The sequence below is a fragment of the Portunus trituberculatus genome, chromosome 37 (assembly GCF_017591435.1).
Source record: "Portunus trituberculatus isolate SZX2019 chromosome 37, ASM1759143v1, whole genome shotgun sequence".
NCBI lineage: Eukaryota > Metazoa > Arthropoda > Malacostraca > Decapoda > Portunidae > Portunus > Portunus trituberculatus.
This window is the reverse complement of record NC_059291.1, coordinates 8,861,416-8,883,162: the sequence shown is the minus strand read 5'-3', so window position 1 is coordinate 8,883,162 and position 21,747 is coordinate 8,861,416. Positions and strand designations below refer to the sequence as shown.

The 21,747-nt window shown below is 37.6% G+C and overlaps 1 protein-coding gene and 2 long non-coding RNA genes across 3 annotated transcripts in view; 2 read left to right on the top strand and 1 right to left on the bottom strand.

The window, feature by feature from the left end:
* LOC123514350 overlaps positions 1-114 on the bottom strand; it is a 2,225-nt gene extending 2,111 nt beyond the window's left edge. Inside the window, exon 1 of the long non-coding RNA XR_006677578.1 lies at positions 1-114. This exon is cut by the window's left edge and continues 54 nt beyond it. This is a non-coding gene — a long non-coding RNA (uncharacterized LOC123514350).
* LOC123514351 overlaps positions 1-3,289 on the top strand; it is a 22,817-nt gene extending 19,528 nt beyond the window's left edge. Inside the window, exon 2 of the long non-coding RNA XR_006677579.1 lies at positions 2,125-3,289. This is a non-coding gene — a long non-coding RNA (uncharacterized LOC123514351). The remainder of the gene's footprint in view (positions 1-2,124) is intronic.
* A 3,506-nt stretch (positions 3,290-6,795) lies between these two features.
* Positions 6,796-20,550, top strand: LOC123514314. The gene is made up of 13 exons (XM_045272138.1): positions 6,796-6,881; positions 10,979-11,190; positions 11,328-11,464; positions 11,743-11,992; positions 12,119-12,318; positions 13,323-14,682; positions 14,951-15,088; positions 15,617-15,757; positions 16,430-16,627; positions 17,890-18,012; positions 19,126-19,227; positions 19,745-19,885; positions 20,035-20,550. The coding sequence occupies exons 1-13, from the start codon at positions 6,871-6,873 to the stop codon at positions 20,088-20,090; spliced, it is 3,069 nt and encodes a 1,022-aa protein (XP_045128073.1). The 5' UTR covers positions 6,796-6,870; the 3' UTR covers positions 20,091-20,550.
* Positions 20,551-21,747: the final 1,197 nt, after the last annotated feature.

The following is a 21,747-nucleotide window of genomic DNA, read 5'->3' as shown; positions in this document are numbered from 1 at the left end:
TTTCAAAGGGACCATTTGTACTACCATATAATCACTCCACATAGCCCCTGTAAGTAACCCACCCCGCCGTCCCTTTCCCCTCCCTCTCTCAACCCTTGCCTGGGAGTATGGGAAGGGAAGTGAAGGGTGAAGTGGTTGGTGGCTCCAGTCTAGCTCACGTCTGGCCACTCACTGCTCTATTGGTGACATTTTCTGAAACACTTCTGCGCCGCACCTCGACAACTTTCCAAAGGCTCCACGTACTTTGTGCTTTTTTTGGGTTTTAGAGGTTATTTTATTTCATTTGATTTTTTATTATTATTATTATTATTTATTTTTTTTTTACGATTCCAGTGACACATGAACAAGATTTCTAGGTTGTCAACAAGAAAAACACTCTTGGGAAGTCTGCTGATCTATGTCTGTGGCCTTTGAAAATAGTCGTGGTGTGGAGGAGCAATTAGCGTTTCACAGTATACCTACCTATATACCACATGCTTGACAATAATTAATGCCATAGCCACTTACTCGCCCCCCCGCAAGCCATAGTTACTGCACATATCTAAGTACTCTTTCTTATATTGATGTTTGTTTGCAAGATTATTATGTAGGTGATGGTTCTTTCTCGTTATTTTCTTATTCCTTTTTACTGTCACAGTTTATCATCTACTATTTTATTGTAACTACATTTTAGTATTCTCCATTATTGCGGATGTGATGTTATTCTTTTATTCTCTCTCTCTCTCTCTCTCTCTCTCTCTCTCTCTCTCTCTCTCTCTCTCTCTCTCTCTCTCTCTCTCTCTCTCTCTCTCTTAATTTTCAGCGGACAATAAGTATAACGGTTTAATTTTCTTTTTTTAGTATATCTGTCTTTTCTGCTCATATAACAATAATAATGATGATAATGATAATAGTTTTACTGTGTTTCTTGCAATAGTTCGTTGTGGCAATCTTTGTTCATATCTCCGTTTATTTATCGTTTAGATTATATTTTATCCAGCATTTTGTTTCCACGGTAAATGTCCAGATACATGCATACAGACACACAGACAGACACACCTACTATAGAAATAAATAAACAAATAAATAGATAAATAAAATTAATAAAAAACATAAGCCATCCTGCAGCTGCTCTGTATACAAAAACCTAAACACAGTATGTATATGATATAAATGTAACAGATTACCTACGCAATATATATATATATATATATATATATATATATATATATATATATATATATATATATATATATATATATATATATATATATATATATATATATATATATATATATATATATATATATATATATATATATATATATATATATATATATATATATATATATATATATATATATATATATATATATATATATATATATATATATATATATATATATATATATATATATATATATATATATATATATATATATATATATATATATATATATATATATATATATATATATATATATATATATATATATATATATATATATATATATATATATATATATATATATACATTCAAAAGCATTCATCATCATTTTTTTTCCTTCTTTCTTTCTCTCTTATCATCGTTTCCTTCTATCACTCATAAAGTTTTATCTCATAATTCGCATTCCACATCAGCGATAAAAAAAAAAAAAATACTGAAAAGTGAAGTCGAATAGGAAAAGAAAAAAAAATGTATTTCCATCACCACCACTACTACGTACCACAACCATCACCACCACTTCTACCACAACTATCATCACCACTACTACTTCACCGCCATCATGTCCCATTCTCTGGTCCCCACCCACCATGCCTCACGTATACACTCTCACACGCTTGACATTTTCTTTACTAGAACCTTCACCCAAGCTACCTATTCATTTCTTTGACTTTTTTTTATACAATATATATATAACCAACCGTCGCTTTACCGTATCCACCTAGCCATGCCAAGGCTCCGCACACACACACACACACACACACACACACACACACACACACACACACACACACACACACACACACACACACACACACACGCACACACACACACCATGAAAGGAGAGAACCCGTATTCCTGTCTCTCTTGTGTCCCGCTATTGGCTGTGCTTCTGAAGAAGTACCTTGTATTAAAGGAAGAGAGAGAGAGAGAGAGAGAGAGAGAGAGAGAGAGAGAGAGAGAGAGAGAGAGAAGCTCTTCGCCATGCAGGACACAAGAGTACAGGCAGGGGCGACATGCGGACGGTCACCGGGGGCAGGGCAACGCCAGATACGCGGCCCCTGGGGAAGGTGGGGAGACATTTCCTGGGAGCCGCCCTACACCCGTGCCTCGCCTTGCCCCAGGTCCACCACTCCTTCCCCTCACCCCTCGTCACCACACCAGGCAAGCCAGTAAGCCAGGAAGCCTACACGTAGCTGTCCCTGTATTGAACGCGCTTACTTGTATCATACCCCCTTTTAATTCCTTCCCGTAAGTTGTGTTTATTCCATAAAGCTCCTTATTGACTCTGCACTTACGATACTCTGATAAATTTATTACACTCATCTGGCACACTATTTGAGACTTGATTTCTTTCTTTATCCTTTGTACTATCTGTCTTTCTTCTTATTCTGAATTATTCACTAAATACATCACTTTCTTCCTCCTCCTACATCACCTGCACTCTTGTTACCTGCTACAGTTCTATCACAATATAATCCTCTTTCTCTTACTCTGTCTCACTCCACCATCGCCATGAGCACACCACATCTCTCACTATGTATGATTCTCTTCCCCTCTCTCCCTCGCCCTTTCTCCAGTACTATTCAAAACGAGTTAAATATATTCCTGACATGTATGTATATCCACCCTCTGTGAACCCCAATATCTTAATTGCTGTAGATAGAAATAAATCGACAGAATACATACTGGACAGAAATGCTCCTGTACTTTGACACTGCGATGCTGGAGTGAATGGAGTCTTGGCGTATATAAAACAACCAACTAATAGAAAAAAATATATATGTCACATGAATTTTTACTTTTTTTCACCTTTATCCTTTTTACTATTCCTGCCTTGCCACCATCACCACTTCCCCATCCCCTTTTCTTCCCTCCCTTCTTCACTTCCATTCCCCATCACCACCACCATCACCACTCACCAACGGAAGCGTGTGATGAGTGTGCTATTGTTACATGTAGCTTTGAATGTCCACTACCACCACCAACACCACATCACCGCCAAAACTACTGTCACAGGTATACATAAATGATTTAGTTTACTCGCTCACTGTACAATGCGTTTTCAATAGAATATGTATAAACTGCTTGTGTTTTATTGATTCCAGTGCTGAGAGAGAGAGAGAGAGAGAGAGAGAGAGAGAGAGAGAGAGAGAGAGAGAGAGAGAGAGAGAGAGAGAGAGAGGAATGGAGGGATGAAAGAAAGGCCATAAAGGACAATACAACAGAAGATTCCTCCCCACCACTCCATCCGGCCTGCTCGTGATCTGCTCTCTGGCATGGAACTTTAATACGGAAAAGATGAATGTAAGTTATGATATTCACCTTATTGTGTACTCTATAAGCCTAAAAGAAAATAATAAATTAATAAGTAAATAAAAAAGAAATTATAAATAAATATAATAAATCGAAATATTAATGATAGTGTATCCAGTAAGAGTATACTGATTATTTCACTGTTAGATATAAGAGTTAATTTAGTTACATAAAATAGCAGTAGTTGGTTTTATGTGTAATAATTCATACAAGAAGACACCTTACTTTTGGGGATTTGTTTTTTTAAGTATTTATCTACTTTGTTTTTAAGAGTTTGAAGAATTATTTCTGAAGGGTGACATGATTAAAAAAATTTCCTTTAAAGGGATTTAAAACGTTCATGTGTGCACAGATATTGTAACAGTTATTTTGTCGGAATACACGTAGTACTCAAGGTGAGAACGCAGGAGTGAATAGGGCTTTTCAGAATACAGGCTAATATAAAATGAAGTCATCCAGTTCGAAAAACAAGTAGAGCCATAGCTTAAAATATATTAGAACGTTAGAACAAAAAGCTGCAAAGAGCCATCAGGTGTACACCAGACACTCCCTTTATAAAACATGCTGCCTATTTTGGCACTATCCTAATAAAGTCGTCCCTCCAGCCCTTCTCGTATCCCGGCTTCTCCTTCGCATCTCTTTCACTCAACTGACATGACGGCGTGTGAATGAAAATATTGTTTAAATACAATAACCAAAACTAACCTAACTTAAGCCTAACCTAACCTAGCTAACGCCACCTAAACACGCTATTGGACAGAAAGATTGTGAGAAAAACGTATCAGCGGGACGTGTCACCTCAACTATAGTAAAATAAAAAAAATTGTAGGGTGTTGTTCGCGATGCTGCCAAATTTCCAACCAAAACATTCAACCTATACTACTCATGGTTCTTTAAACATAGTATTATCAACAAACAGCGTTCTAAGAATATTCTGACTATTTCATTAAATAGCAAGTGATACAAATAAGTGTTATATACCAAATCATATGAAGTTATTTCATGGACATGTATTACGATGTTGCCACTCGACCAGAGGCAGGATTTTCCCTGGGGGAATGGGGGAGTCAGGTCACCACGCAGGTACAAATCTCATCTGGTCGCCACGATGGAAGGACACACTGACGCTTCCCGGCTTCCCGTGATATAGTGTGGCTGTGACCATGGTTGAGACTGAGACTTGAGAGAGACTCTCAACCATGATGCGTCTTCTGCATATGTGCGATCTGGGAGTAGACGACGCCGTGGCCTGCTGTGACAAAACTGACAAAGTGTGGCATGGAAGCATCCAACGGGATTATGGAGAAGGCATGAGTCGCATGACATATATTTCAAGGCCTATGTCTCGTGTATCATTGAAAAATGGGCTATATCAACACTGTTTTCAGTCACAGCATATTTTAGGCCACCCATATCAAACAAATAATGATATTTCTGCTCTTTGGTTCTTTTCTACCATAGTGAGGCACTAGTCTTTCCACTGATACATATTGAAAGCCAATGGCTACCAGGGTGACCAGTGGCAAATTTCGAATTTCCCAAGAGTGACTCCGAAAACAATCCAAGATCGACCAAAATTTCCCAAGATTTAAAGAAGACAATAATTAACACAATTTTACTGATATAAGATGACATCTTACCTTTCAGTATTACTGCAGGTATACACGAGTTGGGGGTTCGTCTACTTCGCCCTCAATGGCATCCTCCACAGCTGGATGCAGTGTTGCCACCCTCTCCTCTTTGCCTTGTCGTTCTCGCTCAGCACACCTTCGGTAACACTGCCCACTTTTTACGTCTTTGATGAGGGATGTTGATGGTTGCCATTGATAGCATGGTACCTCCTGACGGCTGATCGCTTGTTTAGCAAGGAGTCTGTTTGACGTGGTGGACACGCCAAGCCTGTTTGTTTGTTTTGTTTTATCATATTCAGCTGCGAAAATACCCGCTCCACACATGCAGATGAATGAGGCAGAGCTAGCAGGCCGCACATGAATTTTGACAAACAGGCAAATCTCGGCTCGTTGTTCCCATCCTTCACTGATTTTAGTTCACTCCAGAAAGCAGTTGCCTTCTCGTTAAGATTCTTCAGTGCTTCTTTTGCATATAGCAAATCCTTCCACTGATCCTGCAGGGCGTCCAACTCATCCTCTTTCACAAGCGATGGAAATTGTAGTGCTAGTTTTAAGATGTCACTGGAGTTCCTCTTGGGTGATAATATGCAATCTGTTTAGACCTTTCCTAAGTATGTTTGTGATTCTTTACTTAAAAAAATACATTCAAAAGTAGCTGTTACAACAATATGAGCCATATAGACTTAAATTTGTTCTGAGACAATATAATGCTCTCTCTCTCTCTCTCTCTCTCTCTCTCTCCAACCATCAAGATTGATATGACATATACAGACATTAAAATTTAATCCAAGATTTACGGCATTTCTGCAAAAAATTCCCAAGATCCCAAGGCGAAGTTTGAAATCCCAAGATCTTGGGAAATTTCCCAAGTCCTGGTCACCCTGATGGCTACTGCAATATTAAAAAAAAAAAAAAAAAAAATCGAATTGCGTTTAAATTCACACAATACCACTTGTCACACTCTGTTATAGCTATAGGCATGACATAATAGTGTCTGGTGTTTGCTCCTGGGCGGCGCATGCACAGAAGACGCAACTAAACACTTTCCTAGTGGTCACGCGGATTAAAGGCGCCGCATTCTGTCACGATGGTGGTAGATTCCGGGGCATCGATTCGAACCCCACTAATGACATCTAGCAGCTATATGGTCTTTGTTGCCTAGCAGCAGGACAAATTACTTCATTGGAGGGGGGCTCCCTTGTGATGACTTAATTTGAGGATTATTTAATCCTTTAAACACTTTGTCACGGGCCACACTTTGGCTTGTGACATCGGTCTTATTGTGTGTTGTACAGCCAAACCAAGGAGTTTGTCTAGATAATTAATTGATAGATAATAGAAAGGTTACGTTAGGTAGGTTAGGTTTAAGTTAAGGTTAGTAGTTTGTTTTACCATATTTTTATTTACACATGAAAGAAAGAACTGCGAAGAGGGAGCCAGGAAACGAGGATGACTGGAAAAAAAACTACTTTATTTAGGATAGTAACCTTATTTTCACCTATCATTTTCATCAATTAATTTGTATAATCTTTTAAAACACCATTTTGTTGTATAATCTTTGGTCGTCCAAGCTCCACATCACGCTCTGGGTCCCGTTGCAAATATTGGCAGGCGGGCCGGGCGTTGTGCCATTGTCACGTGATCAGTTCAAAATACAAGAGTGTGTTTACAGTGTGAGGCGGCGGACGCGCGTGATTCCAAATATTCTACTTTTCCGTTATGGACGACAGGTAAGTGTTCACGATGCGACAACATGCAGGGTGGCTGTGGGAAGTATTCAGGTGTTACAGAAAGGAGGAATAGGAAGTTTGTATGCATTGGGAAGGGTGATAGAGAGAGAGAGGAAACACTGGGAGCGTAGGCTGGCCGCGGTTAATGGTTCTCACCCTACGCCTGAGACACCACCAGGCTTACCGCTCACCTTCATCGCCTGTGTTTGGCCTCCAGGCCGCAGTGTCGCTGATACAGGAATACACTTAACATTAAAAGATTCTTGTTATGCTGTCCACGCTACCACTCGCCGTGTCTTGCTGCTTGGCTAGCGCTTAGCTTACCAGTTTTGACTTTGTACCCTGCTAACGGCGGCTGGCGTCCACATCTCACAACAGCCAGCAGTGATCGGTGCCCGTGTCTCTTAAAAAGATAGGTCACCTGCCATACCTGTGATCATATCGTATACGTCACCAGGGCACGTATATCATGATTTCGGCACTGTCCCCGAGAAACCGTCCCGCGCGCTCGCATTGATTCCAAGCTCCCCGTTCGCAGCTCCTCCACCCAGCGGATTTCACGTCACATTAAATGAGAAATATATGGTATATGATTTTGTTTTTGCGTAGGGGTTCCTTGAGACTTGTCATGTATTTGAAGGGTTACGCAAGGGTAAAAAGGTTGAGAAATGCTGCCTTATTCGTTACCATATTTCTCTCTCTCTCCTTATTCGTTTCCATATTTCTCTCACCTTATTCGTTTTCATATTTCTCTCTCTCTCTCTCTCTCTCTCTCTCTCTCTCTCTCTCTCTCTCTCTCTCTGACCAATAGCGAGGCTTCATTTATGTGACGTCAAATCAGCTGGGTGGGGGAGCTGGGAATTGAGGCGAGCACGTGGGACGGTTTCTTAGGGACAGTGCCATGATTTCAGCACTGTCCCTGAGAAAGTGTCCCAGCTCCCACTTCCCAGCTTCTCCACCCAGCTGATTTGACTTCACATACATGAAGCCACGCTATTGGTCAGAGAGAGAGAGAATGAGAAGATGGTAATGAATAAGGCAGTGTTTCTCAATCTTTTTACCCTTGCTTAACCCTTAAAAACATGACGTCTCAAGGAACCCCTGCGCAAAAACAAAATGATATACGATATATTTCTCATTTTATGTGACGTCATATCAGCTGGGAAGAAGAGTTGCGAAGTGGGAGCCGGGAATTGAGGCGAGTGCACGGGATGCTTTCTCGGGGACAGTGCCATTTTGGCACTGTCCCTAAACAAAGTAAAGATGAGAACTTTGGTCATTTTGTTTCTTGAAAGCCCCACACATACCCTTGGTGAAGGTGAATCTATTAGATTTTGTTACAGCTGTCAATAATACAGATGTCCATATATATAATCTGGAAGTTTGTAAATCCAAATATCAATGAAACATTTTTAGATATTTGTATTGGTGAATCTAAAATTTGGGAACGGCCACAGCCAAGTAAAGGTACTAGCATTAGAATGTTGGGTATTTTTATATTGTTTCACTATAATCAACATGACTTTTCTTATCCTTCTCATCATGTAGAGCTTCTTATTTTGATTAATGAATCAATACTTAACCATCACAAATTGTTTATATCATTGCCAACAATTTTCAAATATTACTATTTTTTGGGGGAAGTAGTTAATACACTGTGACATCCTTGTGTGTGATGGACTGATGGGCAAAGAGAAGCAATGTTAGGTGTGTTCATTCATGTGTGCATATTGCCACATTTTTTGTGCATGTGTGAAATTAATCACGGTGATTGGTTCTTTTGTTTGAGTATGCAGTCACTGATCAGTAAAAATGATACAGGATAAATTTAGCCAATCAGAGCAATTTGTTGAGAGAAGCCACTCAATTTGAATCAGTCTATGGAAGATGTCTGTTGGGGAAGGATGTTGCCCCAATTATTTCTATTGCATCGCTAGATTTTATGAAGAAAAATAAGGTAATGATTTCATATTAATTTCTTAGTGTTGCAAGTAAGGTTAGATTAGTTTACTTTGGTTAGATCAGTTTAATAGGAGAGGACCCAAACTAGTGAGTTTTCTGTGTTCACCAGGAGTAGGTCAGTATCATCTCATGGTGCAGAGCAGTTATCTCTAAGCACTATATTATGATGTATCTATTGATTTACCATGCTTTTATTTCTTCCAGTATTTTTCTGTTGTTATATTACTATGATACTAATTCTTTATAGTTACTGAATTTACATGACTAACATCATTATATAGCTCTTTAATTTCTAGAGACTTTAATACAGCACAAAACCTTAACACACATTTCTCCCCACCTCTGTAGAGGTTAATGCCTCAAAAGAAAGGGTACTGCTGTTTTTGTTCAGTTTTCTGTATGAGAATAAAGAAAATTTGTGTCTGAAACTGAAATATCCCAAGGGTGCTACACTGCTTCCATCACCATATACCAGGGTTAGGCAAACTTTTCATTGCTAGGCCACATTTAAAAAAATCATAATCTTATGGCTGTATATTAATTATATTAACCCAAAATCACTATTATTTAAAACACAAAATTAAAAGCTTCTAAGGAAAAAGCCATTTTCACATGCACGTGCACACTTGTGGAAAGAAAATTAAATGCTCACAATACTATTTGGTGTTGTTTATTAACTTGCTCTTTCAAATTTACTAACATTTGTTGTGCCTCATGAATTCCTTTTGCGGGCCACATGCAGCCTGCGGGCTGTAGTTTGCCCACGCCATCGTATGCCATAGCCTGAACATGATATGCATTCAGAGTTAAAATAACTTGCCAGGATGGCCATTGTTCATTAGCAGTCTCTGTTAGGCTTATGTGATGCTGAAAATGTCTATACAAAATGAATTGGTTAGCAATAGACAATCTCATTGTCAGATTTTGATTTCTAAGTTATGAAAATAAACTAATTTTCAGGGCTTCATATGATCATGATTTCTTGTAGTCTACTTCCTAGCCTAGAAGAAAACAAAATATCATACTAACTGATTTATCAGTTGAATAACAAAAGTAATTTTTTGTCCCAGGGATAGATATGCTGTAAGAAAAGAAAGAAAAAAAAAATGCATGGTTATACCTTAATTCTGCTATGAAGGCATTTATGCTGTAGATATATGTTTAAAAATACTTCAGCTATTGTAATATATTGGTATCTGACAATAGAATATCCAAAAAAATATATGATATCCAGTTGACCAACTTTTCTATGAAAGATTACAATATCTGATGATTCTGGCAACTACAATGGAAGTTTAAGTCCTCTTCTATTGGGTTAGGGTAGGTTAGGTAAGGTAAGATAAGGTTAAAGTTTGGGTTAGGTTAGTTTTGGTTATGTAGATCAAGATTCAATAGGTTGGCATAGCCAGCAATGCTCAGTGGTGGCAGTGAGCACTCTCCACAGTAGTGAGTCAAAATTTTGGACTGTTACTTTTGTGGTACTTTGTGATAACAAAACTATTTCCTTTAATACACTTCAGTTTGTTTTGTATTTTTTTCTTCTTTTTTATTGCAATTCAATATTTTCTGAGGGGATAAACTGTGTATTTTCCTGGAAGGGGAATATGAAAAGTACTGATTTGTGATGAAAACAAAGTGCAGTTTAATTCAAAACAGGTCTAAAGCTACCTGAAAAAAATTGTTTCATTCTGAAGTGAGATTGTGATGAGATACTATGAATTTACCTACTTTAATGTTGGGAAGTAAGTGAAGTTGTAGGTAGCCATCAGGCCTTCATGTGGTGACAATTTTTATAAAGCACACCCATCTGTCTGTATTACTCCATCCCTAACTGATATTTTGAAATATTGTTTTGTTGTAACATTGCCTAAAGCTACAGTACTCTGTATTATCATTCCCAAGTTTCAAATCTAACTTAATTTAACACTGATGACCTGAACTTTATCAGAGCAGAAATTTAAGGTCATTGGGTTTATTCCTGATGAGCAAGAGCTGAAGGTCAAGGCATGATAAAAAAAATGTATTGTTTTTCAGTCCAGCACAGATGTGGTCACATACTACAAATATGTACTGCCATGTACCACACAAGGACTGAGATATACCTTGACACTCACCATCCATATCATCACTTGCAGGTACAAGAAGCGAGGACTGAAGTTCACCAGCAATCAGGACGCCCGTGTTCTGAGAGCTGTTCACAACCAAGAGCGGCAGCGTGGCCGCCGAGATGACGTGGTTAACTTGAGGCGCCAGATGGGGACTTTGGAGGACTCCCCACATGTGTCATGTCCTCCCAAGGCTCTAGTGAACAAGGCTGAGAAAGAGGCTGAGCTAAAGAAGAAGGGATGTAAGTATTCTGATATTCTATGGTTTAAGTGACATCTTTATTTCTGGTTTACTTACTATTTTTGTAGAGCTGTTGGTTTGAAAGAAAATGTTGTGCATATTTTAAAATGAACTTGTATATTTGCTTCATATGATCAGTGGAGCGCTATCAGCAAATGCTAAAATGGAAGGAAATGAGAAAAAAGCAGTTGGCAAAGGAGAAAAAGAAACGGATGCCGGCGTTTAAAACAGGAGTATACCAGCCAAGCCCACCAAAATATCTTATTTCTGGAGAGGCAAGTTTTGTGTTATTTCATTTGTACTGTAGAACAATGTAAATTTAGCATAGTAGTACTTAGATCTTTTGATCATCAGTCAATAAATGAAATTACTTTTATATTACTGGGATAATATGATTGTATAGTTATGATTGCATACATAATTCTTGGATATTTTGTATTTGTATTTATATATTTATTTGCTTCTACATATACTGAACCTAATGAACACTTCTCTTGAAATTATATTTAATATTTTGCCAGATATGAGTGATGTATTCTTTGATTACCCACAGCAAAAAGAATCGGGAAAGACACCCAAGACTTCCCTGAAAAACAGGATAGCTACTCCTGGTGCCTCACTCCGCAAAGTGCCAGTCTTCCATCTGGGAGGAACTCCTGCTACTTCCCTGCTTAGGATGCCACAATTTCATACTGGATTAACACCCAGTGTCTCAACTAAGAAAACAGTTCTAACCAGCAAGAAAGAAAATAAGCAGGAAGATCACGCCATTGCTTGGAATACACGGGGTGCTAGGAAAAATGGTTGGTTATGTAAAAAATAATGAAAAATGCTTTACATATGAATTACAAAACTAATATTTGGTTAACTTTGAGGTCTTTTAAACAGTTATTTTACCAAAGAATAATAAGTGTATTGATTTATGACAGAGAACACAAAGCCTGGGAAAAAGATTGGTGTTATAGGCCGTGCCATTCGCCAGAGAAAGCCTAATGAGCATGAAGATCTTGGGGTGCAGCCTCTCCCTCTCACACCCCCTGTTGCTGCATCTCAGAGGAAGATGGAGCCAGCCTTGCAGGGCTTGGCATACCCATCATTTGCTCCTGCTGACTTTGCCTTCAACTTTGAGGTAATGACATCTGTTTTGCATCACTTTCAAAGAATATTTGTTAACTTTGTTAGGTTTGTTAGGGTAGGCTACTTTGTGGGAGGAAAGGGGTGGTGTTAGTGGTGGTTGTTGTTGAATGTTCTAGAGTGTATATGTGCCTGATTGAATGGCTTCCTTATTGTAGGTAGAGTAGAACAGGCCCTTCTCAGATTTAACAGCTAGAATGAGGGGTAATTTAAACTAACAATTGTCTTTGCTGTAAAGAATATAATTAAGGTTGTACTTTGTGGATTTGGAAATATTCTGTAGAATTGATCTGACGATCACAAGGAGGATTTACTATTGTATGATTATTTTAGAATATCCATGACATTATAGCACTCATGGTTCAATAGAAGGACACCTCATTCATTGTCACATGCTGCCTTGCCATTCCTGTAGCAAATGGTATGAATGAATGTTACGTAGTTAGTACTCATCATGGTCTGTAGCTTCATATATACATAGACTGTTCTTAAATAATTGAAGACGATACTGTGTTATGACAACTCACCTTCATGTTGATGTTTGGGTTTGCTGGGACACTCTTGTTTCCTATTTGAGAGTTAATGGAGTTTGATTGTAACTTGGTGCATCTGCAGTGTCATATATATTTAGGAAAAGGTAGTTGATCCACCAGCACCAATACTCTGATGAATGATCATAATAGAAGACAAATAACTGGTGAGAAACACACACACATCAACCTTAGTGGCTGAAAATAATGATTAAATTTGAATATTTTTATTACTTTTTAATACTTTTCACTAAGAAATTATAGTTTCTTAAGGATTCTGAATGCCTTATTACTGTATCACTGTATACTTTAAAATATTTTCAAAATAATTCTATTTTACACATTTATTTCATGTACTTTTCTTCTGTCTTTATTTAATTTTGAAACAGTACAAAAGGTATTTATTGAGAAAATTTGCATTCTTTTTCTCATAATGTATATTCATGATGAATATCTTGTGTTTCTACAGGCACCACAGGTTCCAAAGAGTGAGTGTCTGTCAGCTGCTCCCTGTGATCAATCAATGCCTCCTAGCATTACAGAAGCTGTTCCACAAACTCAGCTTGATGACAAAAAAGTGGTCTTTGAGGTGGTGGAGCCTGCAGATAGAAAACCAATGGAGGATGTATCAGCACTCCAAAAGAATTCATCATTCCAGGATAATGATGTGAAAATTTCAGGAGCATGTGAAAGAGAACTACAGCCTGCAGATCATGAGAATTCACCTTTGCAAGAAGAAATAGATGGTGTCATTTTAGAAAGTGCTAAAAAGAAAACCCAGCCTGTAAATCAGGATAGTCTATCATCTGAAGAAGACAAAACTTGTGAAATTGAAATAGAACCTGAAAATAATAAGAGATTGTCACTACAAGAAGAGGCTTGTGTTTCAGAAACTTCTGAAAACATAATCCAATGTACAACTCAAGAAAAATCACTCATACAAATGGACAGAAATGCTTGTATTTCAGAAACAAGTGAAAATGAAACTGAAATAAAAAATCAAGATGACTTACCACTCCAAGAAGAAAAGGTTGCTTATATTTCAGAAAGTAATGAATGTTCAATCCAGGCAACAGAGCAAGAGGAATCACCAAAACAAGACAATAATGTATATATTTCACAAATAAATGACTGTGTATTGGAATCAGAATCAGATAGAAATGTTCATGAAATGTTGGCTGATAAGGTACCTGAAGTTGATTTAAACCATGATGAAAATACTGAGGCTGAAAATCTTCCTGAATCATTGTGTAATCAAGAGAAAATGAACAAGGACATTTGTGTTGAGCTTGAAGAGAAGACAGAAGAAAGCTGTGAGAGAACTGAAGATAATTGCTTGAGTCTCAGTGGGAGACATACTTCCTCTGTTGAGGTGCAGGAAAGAGAGACTACAAAACCTAAACCTAAAAGATCCAGCAGAGCAGCAGTAACTCCAGCCAAGCATCTCACTAGGAGGTCTGTAGCTTGTTGTTTTGATGGCACTGTCACTCCTACTTTGTCCCGATTGCGCCCCCGAACCCCCTGCAGCAGAAGCACGCGGCGCTCACTGTCTGCCCATTGTGATAGCCCATGGGGGATGTACACTCCCAGCAAACGCTGCTCTGTGAAGAAAACACCACGCCGTTCAGTGAGCAAGGCAGCCACACTCACAGGCCTTGAGGAGAGTCATGATGCTAGTTTGATGGCACTTGAATTAACTGCTACAAGAAGCTTCCATCAAGACACTGAGGCAGAGGTGAATGTGCTGGAAAGATCAGTACTGCCTGATGTTCACAAGATGACCACAGTTGATGAGTTGAAAAAGTCGAGTTCACCGCTGATGACGCCTGGTGAGTCGTATGTTTTGGGTTAGATGTTTTTGTTTACCTGGTTTGTCATGTAAGCTGGTATGCCTGTTTCATCATCTTACAAATGGATAAGTTTTTAGCAAACTGATTGTGTGTCTGATTACATTTTCATTAAATTCAAAATTATTGTCATGCTGTCAGTCTTGAAATTTGCCTTTTTGTAATCAAAGTTAAATACTTTTAGTGCTGTTTTCATTTCAAGAAAATTTGGGTGTATAAATCCAGAAATATTGGTATAAACAAATTTCAGAAAATGTATTCCGTCGGGAGCATGGGATGTGGACCATTGAGACAAGCCCTTGGATTAATACACAAAGCTCAAAGAAGAGGAACAAGAAAAAGGCAGTTTCTGATTTGCAGGGAATGTTTGATGACATACCCACTGATGGTGAGTGAACAGACTATAAGAAAATAAGATACAGTATACTGCTCATGCAAGATTACCTTATTCTTTGCATATTGTGCCATATCACACACTTGACCAGGGATTTCAGCTAACCTCCCTTTACAGCAGGTATCAGTCTGATAGTTATATAGAATCATAGTGATGGTGGTGCACTTATAGTTAGCATTGAGAGACTGGTTAGTGTTGTTGCCTGAATTGTCATGTTTTGAGTAATCTTTTCAGTAGATATCTATTTTGCCATCTTTATATCTGACACTTGTTCTCAAGAACTTATTTAAGGAGACTGCCAGGACAGAAATGTTCTCCATGTGTTCCTGTCTGATTCCCTGCCTGAATGTTCTAATCCTTTAATTGTCTCCTTTTTTTTCTAATACTCTAAGACTGTCCTGACATTCCTGTAGAACTTGTCCTCTTGCAGCTGGTCACCTGGATTTTTCACTTAAAATCTAGTGCAGGAGGCTCATAATGATAGGAATGTGCTTCTGGTAAACAGTATTATTTATGTTTCAGGGTCACCTATCCCATCTCATCTGATTCCCAATCCTCCAGCATCCTGTGCAACAGAGGCTAATACAGGTGAGGAGGATGCTGTATGCACAAATCTCCTCTTCCTCCTGCAGCCTTCCATAGCAGGCAATGTTGAATCTCCTGGTAAGTTCCAGTCAGACCAGTTAATTGACTTTTGGAACTTTGGTTTATGGTTCACTCAAACACACACACACACACACACACACACACACACACACACACACACACACACACACACACACACACACACACACACACACACACACACACACACACACACACACACACACACACACACACACACACACACACACACACACACACACACACACACACACACACACACACACACACACACACACTCTCTCTCTCTCTCTCTCTCTCTCTCTCTCTCTCTCTCTCTCTCTCTCTCTCTCTCTCTCTCTCTCTCTCTCTCTCTCTCTCTCTCTCTCTCTCTCTCCAGTAAAAATTATGAATATGTAATATTATTAAAAGAGCACAACATTTCATGAAGCTTGCGAGAATGATGCCAAGTGTTTAGGGAAGCGAGCACAAGGCTGTCGGTGTGGTGTGGCCAGTAGCAAGACAATACTGTCTGAATCGTGGTGCAAGTTTGTGAATGATGAGTTGAATTCTATGCGGACATGTTGGATAAATGATGAGTTGTGCAATTAGTGTGGTGGATGAATGATGGGGTTCCACTGTATTTGCTTATGGTATTTGGTTTATTGATTTTTTTTTTATTCCATTACATATTTAACCATATATTTTTAAATGCAATTTTTTTCTTTTCAGAGGTGGATGTATGGGGAGAAAGCCCTGCCCCCAATGCACTGGGAACCCCAAAGACCTCAAAACCAAAGCAATCATCCCAGGATGAAAAAGTGATTCCCGAGGAAATTTCACATACTGTAGAAGACTCAGAGAGATGTGACAAACAAGCTTCAGTCTCTGCTATTCCTGAGTCTCCTGCAGCTTCTGGAGATGAAAAAGGTTTGTCAGTTCTTTTACAGCTGATGTTTTAAAATTATTTTATACATGTATACTAATTATGTCATAATTTTCATTCATCTATATCTTCTAGTTGATTTTTATCATAATTCAGAGAAGGTCTGAATATACAAGAATGCTCTGCAGCATGTAGCAATCATGTTAATTTCAATTTGTATCAGTTACCAGTTCACTTTCATATTTGTCACCAGTATCTTTATACAATGTAATTACATGTGTCCATCTAGTCAAAGGGAAGCTTTGGAACTAAATTGCCATACGTTATTGCTCCTGCATGTCCCTTAGTGACATAGGCTAAAATATTTTTTATTGCAAATCCCCTGTGCATACTGATGGATGGAACATTGATTATTATGATATTTTTAAAATTCATTGTTGACATATATCCTGTATGGATAATTTTGAGAGAAACAAATATTTTTTGTGATTATCTAGTAACACTGCTATCAAAATTTTGAAATTTGGCATATTGCAAGTCTACAATCCATCAATTTGGACAATGAGAAAGATGAAAATTAGATTACTATACAGTATGCCATGATATAGTAACATCATGATATATGGATATATTTATTTTTGTGTGGATTTTAGCATCTCATGAAGCAAGCAACAGGGCATGGTAATTGAAGACCAAAACAAGCACAGTTAGCAGTTGGGGGGATGAAAAGCATATAGAGAGGATTCAGAACACCTAAATTCATAGAAGTTGTTTTAAATAGAGATGAAATGTGAAGTTTTCATTTTATATTATAAGGTCAATGTAGAAGGAAGGGGACAGTTGAGTGTCATTGAAAAAAAGATTGTTGTCTGGAAGGTTGTGTCAAATTGATCAATGGAATAGTTGAGTTTTTAATGCATTAAACAATATAAGTTTTCAAGATATCAAAAATCATGCTATCAGTGACATCCTTGTATAAACTGTTTACTTCCTGGAGGGTTGAACATCTCTGAAAAGACATGGAAAAGTGCAGAGTTGTATCATCAGCATACTTGAAAGCACATTAAAAATAACAGAAAAGTACTGTTTATGTTGTCATGTCCAAATCTATAATTATCCTTAACTAAAACCTATATACTGTACACATTATGTACTGGATGGATGTTGTAGTACAAGTGACAAATATGAACAGTCTCTTGTTCATAAGTTGGAGACTATCTGCATACTGTTTTTGAATTCTTGTGTAATGCAACAGTTTTGTCTGGGTGTAGTTGCTGTCACTAATTAAGCTTCTGTTTTATACCAGTTGGGCAAAAAAGAAAGACAAGGAAGTCTCGCAAATCAGTAATGTTTGCCATTGAAGAACAGGAGAACGTGAAAACCTGCAAATTACCTGGCACGCCAGTTCATAAATCTACCAGAGTGTCAAGTATGTATTCTATTCACATCAGTTTAGCTTTTCTTTTCTTATTGTACTATACAGGCTGCATGCTCTTTAAGTTTCATGACTATCAAACTTTACACAGATAACTAAATTCTCCCTACCCTGAATCAGTTGTATGTATTTTCCATGTGAGCTCTTTACCCATTGGTTTTTTATATGTAAGGTAGAGTGAACTCAGTATCACTGTTTGCGTTTTGATAAGTAATAGTATTACTGCCGTTTTAAGTGACATTTTTTGAAGAACTAAATATTGTGAATTTTTAGATACAGTGGAGACTCAACACTCGAACTTAGTTTGTTCCAAATGGCTCTTTGAATATTAAAAAGTTTGACTATTGATACCTATAAATCAGGTAATTCGTTCTTGTTTTTTGTTTGTTTGTTTTTTTTATTTATTTATTTTTTTTACAATTTTCATTTGTACATACCGTAAGTGAAGGCTGGTGATGGATAACTTAGAAGAGGAGGAGAGAAGGGTGGGGAGGTGGGAGGTCGTCAGAGGATGAGTCACCATCCACGAAAACGTCTTTGTAAAGTTTCTGGTGTGATTCCTGTGAATCTACTAATGGAGAGCTGTGGCTCACTAACATTTGCACTCTCACCAGATTCCTTATTTTCACCACTTTGGTGCCATTGTAAGTTTCTAAAGGAAAAACTACCAGCAATGTAGAAGAATGTTGTTTTTCTTAAGACTGCAGCAAGACTAAGGCTGTGCACTGGCATTGGTATACCGGTATTACCAGTAATATGGTATCAGAATGATACAGTGGTGGCTGTGAGAAGGGAAATGACAGAGCCTTTTGTATATGACTAAATGTGCAGGTGTTTGGTTACCAGATATTTTCACCACTAATAAACCTTTGGTGTTAATGTAAGTTTATAAATGAAAAACTATAGATAGAATGCAGGAGAATGTTATTGTGTTGCCCGCGGCAGTACAAGTTACAATTGGCGGAGGGGGAAGGGAGGACACCAGGGAGCCTTTGTTTACAACAACAGGTGTGGACGTTCGACTATAAGGTATTTTTTCGAGTATTAAATTGAACTGCGTTTGGGTATTGAAAAATTCGAGCATTATCATCATTATACTTGTTTCAGTGGGACTCTTTGCCAAGGTTGATTTGAATGTGGAACACCCTATCAATGAGGATCAAGATCTGATGGTATTTGAAACTCCAAAAAGTGAAAAGAAAACATCATGTGAGTACTTTAAGGTATTTTAGTGTAAATTTTCACATTTTTTTAAAGCTTTCAAAGGAACAACAATTGAATGGTCAGTGGAAAATTGGAGGAGGTATAGTACATGGTTTGAATCTGTGTAAGAATGAAAGGTTAAAGAAAAAAACTTATAGAATAGAAAAGCATTTTATCTTAAGCACTGGAGATAAAAAGAGTTTGGCTAGCACGAATGAAAAGTTATTGCATAATTGAATAATTGTACCAACAATGACATGAAAGTGTTATCTGTGAGGTTAATGACAATATTCAGATTCATTCACTTGAAAAGAATTCAAATATTTCTAAGATGATTGGCAAATAAATGATGCATGTAATGAAAATGTGTGTTACAATTTGGTGTGTCAAGTAAGCTCAGAAAATTAATGTGAACTAAATTATTTTACCATGGAGAATGCCAGAAAGTGATATAAAAATGCTGAAATATGGGCATAATGGTAATATAAGACACCACACTCGATAGTATTACTATTTGCGGCAGGTACAAGGAGGAGATCAGCCCGGATAAGCCTTCTCCCAGGCATGACCCCAAGCCCAATGAAGGAGGCAGCAGCAGCTCCTGTGCACACAGACCTCATCACCTGGGACTCGCCGGAACTTAGGAAAACTTCAAGATCTACAGGTTACTTTTCCTCACTCATAATAACTGTGATTTTAGTTAATGGAATGTGATAATTAGTACTAATACTATGTGTGTGTGTGGTTATAGATGGAAAGGGAGAGAGAGAGAGAGAAATTTTTTTAATAATTTTCACTTTTCTTTTCTTTCAGCCTCCAACCTGGCCACACCAGTTCGCAGGTCACGCAGGCTCAGTAAGGCTGTCTGAGCAGGAAACAGAGAATGTTGCTACCGGCCAGTCCTGAGTAAACCACGTAATCTATTTAAGTTTTGTCTGAGTTTGAGTGAATGTTTCCACTTTTTTTTTTTTTTTTTTTTTTTTACCATGTTGAAGAAGCTGCCACTGAAATAATACAATTGTGGATGTGATTACAGCATAGCCCTTAAACTTAAAGATTATAGAGGTTTAGTGGTCTTATTAAATATTTTTTGTGCATAAACAAGACATCTGATTACGGATGAATATCTTATGATGCAGCCGGTCCTCCTGCAGAGTTGCACCACCATTGTCTTGACAGAGGTGTGTATGTTTCACTGTTTGATCTGCAGTCTCTGACAAGACAGCCAAACGTTACCCTATGGAAGGATCTCAGAGCTCATTATTTCCGATCTTCAGATAGGCCTGAGACCAGACACACACCACACACCGGGACAACAATGTTACAACTCCTTGATTTACATCCCGTACCTACTCACTGCTAAGTGAACAGGGGCTACACGTGAAAGGCAACACACCCAAATATCTCCACCCGGCCGGGGAATCAAACCCTGGTCCTCTGGCTTGTGAAGCCAGCGCTCTAACCACTGAGCTACCTGTGTGTGTGTGTGTGTGTGTGTGTGTGTGTGTGTGTGTGTGTGTGTGTGTGTGTGTGTGTGTGTGTGTGTGTGTGTGTGTGTTTTACTGACTGAATTTTGCCATTAAGATCACATTAAGTACACAATATATGTATTTTTATCCAGTTTGGTTTATTTTATTTTTATTTTTTTTATTTATTTTTTTTATTATTATTATTATTGTTATTATTATTATTATAATTATTATTATTATTATTATTATTATTATTATTATTATTATTATTATTATGTTACATATGAGGCTTTTAAGAATTTCTTTATAATTAGAAATCTGTGAATATCATAACCATGTATATTTTTTTAAAGAAATCAATTTAAGAGAATATGAGTTATGTAGAAAAGGTAAATAGCAATACACTTTGAACATTTTGGTCTTGTAATAGGGACTCTATACTAAAAATGAGTTTGCACAGATGCCACAGACTATTGATGTTGGCATTAGGTGTCAGATGAAGAGTAGCTGGCAAGTATAACCTAAGTGAACTGTTCATTAGTGAAAACAAATGTTATGCTCTTTTCTGTAGTGAAGTGTGCCTTGTGGAGGATTGTGTATCTGCATGCATGTCCTCCTATTACTGTACAAACTTAAATAAATACAATTATAAGTTTAATAATAGATTGGTTCATTATAATAGCTTAGTTGATATTTGTCATTGAAAGGATCTTGTTCAACTAAAATTAAGTTCCCATAAATTTACTGTACTACTTATATGTTGGCACAAGGCCATATGATTTATTTAAGTTTTATTCACTTCAGAGAGTACTGTACCTGCTTTGTTATGAGGGGAAGCAATATATTTCAGGATTATCAGATATAAAGGAAGCTGCAAATATACTAGCCTGGGAATGGACTGTTAACATACTCAACTGCTGCAAGTGTAACGTGGAAATGTGGCATATTGTTGCTTAAAAGACTTTTGTCAAATAATGAAAAGCATCTTGTCCAAAGTAAATTTAACAAATATTTCATTTTTGTGCTCCTCTTAGTTCAGATTTTTATTGAAATGGGA

Excerpts from the sequence above, each read along its gene's own strand:
- LOC123514314 (XM_045272138.1), top strand. Across the intron at positions 11,191-11,327 it reads TGAGCTAAAGAAGAAGGGAT|TGGAGCGCTATCAGCAAATG; the intron begins GTAAGTATTCTG and ends TCATATGATCAG. Across the intron at positions 19,228-19,744 it reads AAGTGAAAAGAAAACATCAT|GTACAAGGAGGAGATCAGCC; the intron begins GTGAGTACTTTA and ends TATTTGCGGCAG.